At 39.1% G+C, this 7953-nt stretch overlaps 1 protein-coding gene across 1 annotated transcript; it reads left to right on the top strand.

Moving 5' to 3' along the window:
* Positions 1 to 3392: 3392 nt before the first annotated feature.
* FAM177B (family with sequence similarity 177 member B) lies at positions 3393 to 7377 on the top strand. Its single transcript, XM_019756368.2, has 4 exons — positions 3393 to 3606; positions 3896 to 3962; positions 6628 to 6725; positions 7243 to 7377. The coding sequence occupies exons 1-4, from the start codon at positions 3436 to 3438 to the stop codon at positions 7348 to 7350; spliced, it is 444 nt and encodes a 147-aa protein (XP_019611927.2). The 5' UTR covers positions 3393 to 3435; the 3' UTR covers positions 7351 to 7377.
* Positions 7378 to 7953: the final 576 nt, after the last annotated feature.

The following is a 7953-nucleotide window of genomic DNA, read 5'->3' as shown; positions in this document are numbered from 1 at the left end:
TGAGGGGTTTAATGGGAGGAGTGATTAAAGGAGAAGAATTAAGAATGACTCCAGTGTTTGGTCTGAGCAACTGGAAGAATAGAGTTGCCATTTATTGCAATGGGAAGACTGCCAGAAGCATAGATGTGAGGGTGGTTGCTGGTGGGGTTGGGGAGGGCAGGAAGGAAAAGGCCGCACTGAAGGTATGAGCAAGGATTTAGACATGGTAGGATTGACAGGTGTGTTAGACATCCAAGAAGAGATGCTGAGTAGACAGTAGGATCTATGAATCTGAGATTCAGGGGGAAATTCTGACCTGGAGATAAAAATGTTGCCTGTAAGCAAATGAGGTCATCAAGGGAATAGATCATCAGGGGAGTAGATAAAAACATAAGAGATCCAATCACTGAACCCCGAGGCACTCCATTATGAAGGATCAGGGAGATTACAGGTCTGTTAGTTACATGACATACTTAGGAACAATCCTTGATGAACTAGATTTGTGGTTTTTAAGAAACAAGTAGGCGCTCATAAGAAACTGAGGTAAAATTAAGCATGTGGTGAGAAATATCGGGCTCTCTGAAAGAGCACTTCGGGAACGGTCATGTCTAGGTACTTGATGTGAAGTTGGCAATGCTGTCAAGATTTTTGTAGATAAAAGTAAGTAGATTCCACACTGTTGAATTTTGAGCCCCGTCTATATGACAGGTGACTTTTGCATAGCACATCCTAAAATGTCCAGTAGGTGGCAGAAAGCATCCACTAAACAACTGCATTTCACTCTCACTCTCTCTCCCTCCCCACCCTTGGAGCCCCTCTGAATTAAAAGATGTATGTCTGTTTAATGCACAACAGTATTATTAAGAAAAGAAACTGGTATTTCAGAAAGCCAACAGGTCCCTTCGTCTGTAAGATGATAGGGGAGCCAGGTGTTGGGATGGGGTACTTCATTTGGTTTGGAAATATACTGAGTTGGAAGATGGTTTCGAGAGTCGTAGATTGACTATGCTGACACTGTTAGGCCTTAATCTTTTAATATTTAAGCCTTTTAGCTTGGGCCAAGGCAGGGAGAGGGGCTCAGAAAGCAGAAAGCAAAAAACCTTGAAAAAAATGATTCACTGAATCACAAGTCTCTGTTTCAATTTAGAAGTTACATCCTTTCCCGCTCTCCTGAGGGCACTGGTCCCCAAACTTGCCTACACATTGGCATCACTTGGGCAGCTTCCTAAATAACCAATGCCCGTGTCCCACCCCTAGAGATTGTGATTTGTGTCATCTGAGATGGAGCCTGGCCTTGGAATTAAAAAGACCTCCAGGTGATTCTAACATGAAGAAAAGTTTGAGCGCCACTGGGTTTACTTAATGGTGAATGTGTAAATACAACTCACCTTCCCACAACTCAAACATGTTCCACCCTGTAAGTGACACGCAAGAGAACACTTCCACGTCAGCGTATCAATCGGAGATGCTGTGTGGCCTCACCAGCTTTTTAGTAATTTATCATCTACCCAACAACTTCTAGCACCAAACTTCATACTCCTTTAAAAACCAAACATAACCCATTAAAGCAATGAAAGGAAAAGCAGAGGGATTTTTGTAGGTGAGTTGCTTTTTGAACGTGTTTTATTTGCTTTTGATTGTTGGAGAATGTTTTATTTCTCATGGCACTGACAATATTTACTTTTGCAATAGTATTATGCCTAGCATATTGTTGGTCTTCAATTCTCTCTCTCTCTCTCTCTCTCTCTTCCCCCCAATCCCTTAGTGCAGTTTGATTTAATGTTTTGCTTAATTTTATCCAGCATGTCTGTGTATTTGGAAGAAGCGAAATTTTTCCACATCAACTCAGTCTGCCATATTTGCTGATATCTTAAACTATATTAAATATTAATTAAGACCATAGTGTGCTTACCCCCTGAGAATAGTGCTTGATCCATATATACTATTGAGTAAGTGGTAGATACTTAAAGATAACTAGCTTTCATGAAACACGATTTGCTAAGAATAGTGTTCATGTGTCTTTATGTGTCTTCACTCCTCAATTTTATAAGGTTGCTACCACATTCACACACATAGTCAAACTATATCATTCTTATTTTATAGATGGGGAAACCAGGACACAGGGATAATAAGTAATAGGATTTTGAACCTAGGCAGTCTGGCTCCAAGCTTGTCAACTTTATTAAGATTTAATTTAAAGACAATAAAATCAACATTAAATCTAGAATTCATTTTGACAAATGTAAACAGTTGAGTAACCATCACTACAATCATGTTATCTATTAGAACATTTGCATCATGCCTAAAAGTTTCCCTTTTGTCCCTTTGGAATTAATTTCTTCCCCCACCATCCTCTCACCCCTAGCAAACACTGATCTGTTTTCTGCTACTCTAATTTTGTCTTTTTAAAAAACTTCACATAAATGGCATTTTACAATATACGGTGTCTGGCTTCTTTTACTTAGCATAATGCTTTTGAGATTTCTTCCTAGTGTTGCAAATATTAGTTGTCCGTTACTTTTCATTGCTGAGCAGTATTCCATTGAATAGCCACATTTTGTTTATTTATTTGCCAGTTGATAGACATTTGGGCTGTTTCCAAGTCAGGGCTATTACAAATAAAGCTGTTAGATGGATATGTTTTCATTTCTCTTGGGTAAATAAATACCTAGACATGGAATTACAAGATTATATGGTAAGGATATTTTTGACTCTTCAGAAACTGCCCAATTGTTTCCCAGAGTGGTCATACCAGTTTGTTCCTAGTAATAATATATGGGAGTTCTAGTTGCTTCACTTACTCAACCCCTGGTATTGTTAGTCTTTTTAATGTTAGCCTTCTAGTGAGGATGTTATGATAGCTCATTGTGGTTTCAATTGGCATTCCCTAATGACTAGTACATTGAACATCTTTTCCTGAATTTATATGGCATCTGTAAATCTTTAGTAAAATGGCTATTCAAATCCTTTACCCATACTTTAATTGAATTGTTTGTGTTTTACCTATTGAATTGCAATAGTTCTTTATATATTCTGAAAATAAGTTCTGTACTGGATGTATACTTGGCAAATACTTTCTCCCATCTGGGCAAAACCTGTTAACCACTACAGACATTGCCTCTCAATACTTACTGAAATGGTTGAGCAACTTCTGCAGGGCGATGACCACTTCCTACTAGCAGTTGTGGGTTTTAATTAATAAGGAGTAAGAGAACCCTGTTGAAATTTTTGTTTTAAGACTCAAGTTCCACTACTAAATGACTCTTTCCCGTTTTGGTACAGAAATGAACAGGCCTGTCTTGGATTTGAAGAATTGATGAGATCACCGCTGTGATTACATCTGAACTCTCTGTCTTTACCATCTTGGAAATAATACCTCTCAGCTATATAAACACTGCCCTGTGCAACTTGCTCTAAGGTGTCCTGTTTTTAATTTACTAGTTTTTTTGTTTCCTTATGGAAAAAGACAGTTTCCAGCAGTTAGAACTAGAGAACAGTGGACCTCCCAAAAGGACTACTCCCAAAAGAATTATCCATTTTGTTGATGGAGACATCATGGAAGAATACAGCACTGAGGAGGAAGAAGAGGAAGACAAAGAACAGAACACAAATTCAACACTTGACCCTGTAAGCTTAGAATATCAATATTAGTAACATGAGGGCTGAGTGGATGAGAGATTAAGCCAGACAAGGTTTGTGGAAAATACCGTTTTAAGGGGACTCCTGGGTCTCCTTGGTTTGCTTTCTAGACCATGTATAGTCAACTCATAATTTTGATAATCTTAGTTTTCTCATTTATGAGAGAGAAAATGGAACATATTCTAAAGCATTTTGAAATGTCAACATGAAAGACTCTGTAGTCACCATACCTGTTATTAGTGGCTCTAACTTGATTTCTGTCTGGTTTTTTTTTCAGTCAAAACTTTCATGGGGGCCCTACCTATGGTATTGGGCAGGACGAATAGCAAGTTCCTCATTTTCTAGTAAGTACCACTAAGCTTATTTTTTCTGTCCTACATATAGACTTACAGACCCTCCGAGTTAGAGGGGACTTCCAATGGTTTAATCCACTCCATGGCGTTCTGAACAAGTGATGATCTGGTCTCTTCTAGATCTATGCTGGAACATTGCCAACAGCATAGAACCTCACATCTTCAGGCAGACCCCTTCCATCTTTTCCCAATTCTTGTTAATAAATTCTGTCTTATATTTTGTCTTCTTTTACAGTTCTTCTCATTGATCCTAGTTGTCTTAAGGCCATACAAAACCAGTCTACATTCCTCTTCCATAGCGCAGATTCAAATATTTAAAAGCACTAGTCAGTTCTCCCTGAATTGATTCTTCACCTAAAGAAACTTCCAACTTTATTTTAACTACTGTGTTTCCCCGAAAATAAGACCTAACCAGACCTTCAGCTCTAATGCGTCTTTTGGAGCAAAAACGCATATAAGACCCAGTATTATATATTATATTATATTATATTATATTATATTATATTATATTATATTATATTAATTATATTATACCTGGTATTATGTTATGTTATATTATGTTATGTTATGTAATACTATATCATAAAGACACGGTCTTATGTTAAAACAAGACCGGGTCTTACGTTAATTTTTGCTCCAAAAGACGCATTATAGCTGATGATCCGGCTGGGTCTTATTTTCAGGGAAACACGGTAGTGTTCTGTGACAGAGTTCCAAGTTCCCCTGCCATAATCACGCTATTATAAAGAACAACTTTATTAACTCCTCCAAGGGGCATGATGCGTGGCCTAAATGGCTATTTATAACAGATGAAATACTAAATCTTATCTTGCTTCCTTTTCACCAATTTTCTTTAAAACACGATTGGCAACATCTATACTCATTTCCTTCTAACTTGCATATGCTTGTGCCTATGAAAGGGAGGAAAATAACTTCAAAAATCTGAGAAATTATTATACAGAATACAGGTCTTCGGAAGTGATCTTCATTCATTCACTAAATAAGCATTTATTGAGCACCAGTATATACTCGGTGCTATGCTGCACTCTGGGACACAAACGAAAATGACAGTCTTTGCTTTCAAGGGACTCAGTATTCAATGGATAATATAGGCCAGTAAACATGCCTATAATTATAATGTGTTGTCACCATTGCCAGGGTAGGAGGAGCATAGGGTTTATAGACTGGGATACTCAGGATGCTGGCATATGGAGGAGACTCGTCAGGAACGCTATGAAAGTATGTCTGCCTAGGCCAGCTTGGAGACCATGACCGTGACCAGGGTGGGTCTTTAAATTACAGTAAACAGTAATGATAGGGGTGATTTAGTCAGATACTATGAGTCTTAAAGGAATAAGTAATTTTACATAAGGGTGGAGGGTTAGTGATTTGGAAGTTACTTTGGAGACCTAGATGAATACCAAACTTACCTGGACGATAATAGCTTGGCAGAAGAAATGCTGTCTTCCAGAGAGCTCTGTGCTTTGTTTATGGAAAGATTGTTTGAAGAGATAAAATGGTTTGGAGGGAGGGAGCTTTAGGAAATTAGGTCAGTCAAAAGAAGGAAAACTCAATACAGCAAGAAGAGAGTGTGAAGGAGAACGGCGGCCACAGGGGTTTCCACTGTGGGCTTTGACTTAGGGTGGTGGGGACAGGATGCATGGGAAATCAAGCTGCCTTCAGGGTTCCAGACAGATCTGTGGTATTCAAGTGCTTCTGCTTGGGGCTTCCAGACTGTAATGGAGGCATAAATATGCTAGCGGTCAGTGACATGGTCTCTACACAGAGACTTTGGAGAGCGCTGGACCCCAGATGACACTGGTCATTAATGTTTTCCATTAAAAATCCTAGTAGGTCACAAACAGGAAAGCTTCCTAAGATTTATTCTAATATTTTAGAAACTTCTCTTATACCCATGTATTAGGCATGGTGACAAGTGAGCTAGAGTAATTTTGAAGAGAGAAAACACATTTAGATGCACTAAGTAATATTCCAAGAAGTGGAATGAGTCAGGGGATCAGAAAGTCCTGTAATGGGGGGGTCAGAAGTCTTATAATTTGAAAGGAAAACATTTCTAGGAGACACCTCCAGTAAACCACTTAACACATTCAACTTTTATCCCTGACTCATAACCACAGCGCTAGGCCTGCCATCCATCTTGCTACTTGAAATGCTTAAAGGCAGACAAAGAAGACCTAAAACTGCTGCTAAGAAGGAGTTGTCTTGATGCACGAAAGAATTTCTGACCTGGGTCGTGGTAACGCTGGGTTGAAATTTTTGGTATAACTTGAAATACTCGTATACTCATAGCTGATGATCAGCTGATACTCATGGGATTAGCATCATCAAATTTGATTGCTGATTGCTCAGGACCCGTGCTGTACCTGTTCTTAATTACTTTGAAACCTTCTACTGATACAGTCATCTGGAAAGGATAATTTAGCTGTAATCCCATGTGAAGATAGAAGATTTAACCCATTCCTTTGAGTCCTAGAATTTTTTTGAAAAGTCCAGAGCAATTGAAATCTTTTGTCGGCTTTGAAGCTAAGTAGGGTTAATAGACCAATTGCAGGCAAGTCGAAACTCTTGGCATCTCAACTGACTCTAAGCTTTCATTGTGAATTCATTTTACCCTCGTGCTTGTTCTTTCTTTTAGCATGTGAATTCCTGGGTGGAAGATTTGCTGTCTTCTTAGGCCTTGATCAACCCAAATATCAGTATGTGTTAAACGAGTACTATAGAACACAAAATAAGGTATGTGACATCCTGAAGGGGACACCAACAGCCCTGGGATGGGAAAGTTGGTGGCTCCTGCTTTGGGCCACATGAAAGAGTTTTTTCCCACCTGGTACTCATGTACAGCAGGTCCTGGAATAACATTTCATTATAACATTGACGAGAGGCAGTAGTGACTCACCTCTTGTTTCTATCAGTTAGCCTCTGGTTAAATTGATTTCCTTATACATCATTTTGCTTAAAGTCGCAGAACTATCGATGATCTCAAGTGAGGATTTACTGTACTACAATTTTGCAGAGCTCCCATGATTAGACTGACTTATTTTTCTATTGCCCCTTACTCCCATAACACTTTTTTGTATTTGACTCACTTCTGTGTAGTTAGAATGTCATGCAAGGAGTCATCGGAGGTAAATGAGTGTAAAGCCTGAGATTGCTTACAGCAGAAGCTTCTTACAAGGATGTCTTTACAAAAGGGGGAATTCCGAAGTATTTGGCTTATAGTTCAAGTTTTCCTTATTTCTCTCCATAACAGGAAAGTGACAAGGAAAGCAAAGGGAATAGATCAAAGGCCCAGCCATCTAAGGTTCCTAATGAAAAGTGTCACCTGGAAGCTGGGGGCCCAGAGTATGGAACCAGATGACAGAACAACACAGAGGGCGTTTCTCAGCGGAGCACCTCATTCAGGGAGGGCCAGGTGGTGGATTCCAGCTCCTAATGGGAATCAGGGTTGTAATTCCCCTGGATCTCTGTTCCTGGACCATTGATTGCCATGGCAACAGCACTACAGGTAACATTTCTGAGTCAGTTCTGATCTTCATCTTCTTGTGATACATTCTCAAACATCCAGGAATTGCAATCAGTAATGAGAATAATTGTGGATTCTTTCTCAATATAAACTTTTATTTATAAGCCCTCAACTCAACTCTACTTGTAATAGATAGAAGTTCTATTAGTTGTGGTCTGTTAGTATTGACATTTGCACGGTAGTATAAATGCCTGAAGGAACTTGGGCCTGGGAGTCTGGGGGCTGAAACGCTTTGTCATGAGGCTGAGGTGTAGAAAAGAAGCTCTGTTCCTCAGAAGAGACTTTGGGCCTCACAAAGTCTAAATAAATCCCCTTTTAGGATTTGATATAAGATGTATTCTTCCCAATAGCCATCCTGGCTTAGTTAGGGCTTGCTAATAACTGTACGATATATCAAAGTCTTTGAGAATTGGGTACATTTTCCCCAAAAACAATTAA

The sequence above is a fragment of the Rhinolophus sinicus genome, linkage group LG12 (genome assembly GCF_036562045.2).
Source record: "Rhinolophus sinicus isolate RSC01 linkage group LG12, ASM3656204v1, whole genome shotgun sequence".
Taxonomy (NCBI): domain Eukaryota; kingdom Metazoa; phylum Chordata; class Mammalia; order Chiroptera; family Rhinolophidae; genus Rhinolophus; species Rhinolophus sinicus.
This window is presented reverse-complemented; position numbering and strand designations above follow the sequence as displayed.

Bases quoted from the DNA above. Each gene is read 5' to 3' on its own strand.
- FAM177B (XM_019756368.2), top strand. From the start codon at position 3,436: ATGGAAAAAGACAGTTTCCAGCAGTTAGAACTAGAGAACAGTGGACCT. The intron at 3,607-3,895 runs GTAAGCTTAGAA...TTTTTTTTTCAG, and splicing joins CAAATTCAACACTTGACCCT to TCAAAACTTTCATGGGGGCC. The intron at 3,963-6,627 runs GTAAGTACCACT...TCTTTCTTTTAG, and splicing joins AGCAAGTTCCTCATTTTCTA to CATGTGAATTCCTGGGTGGA.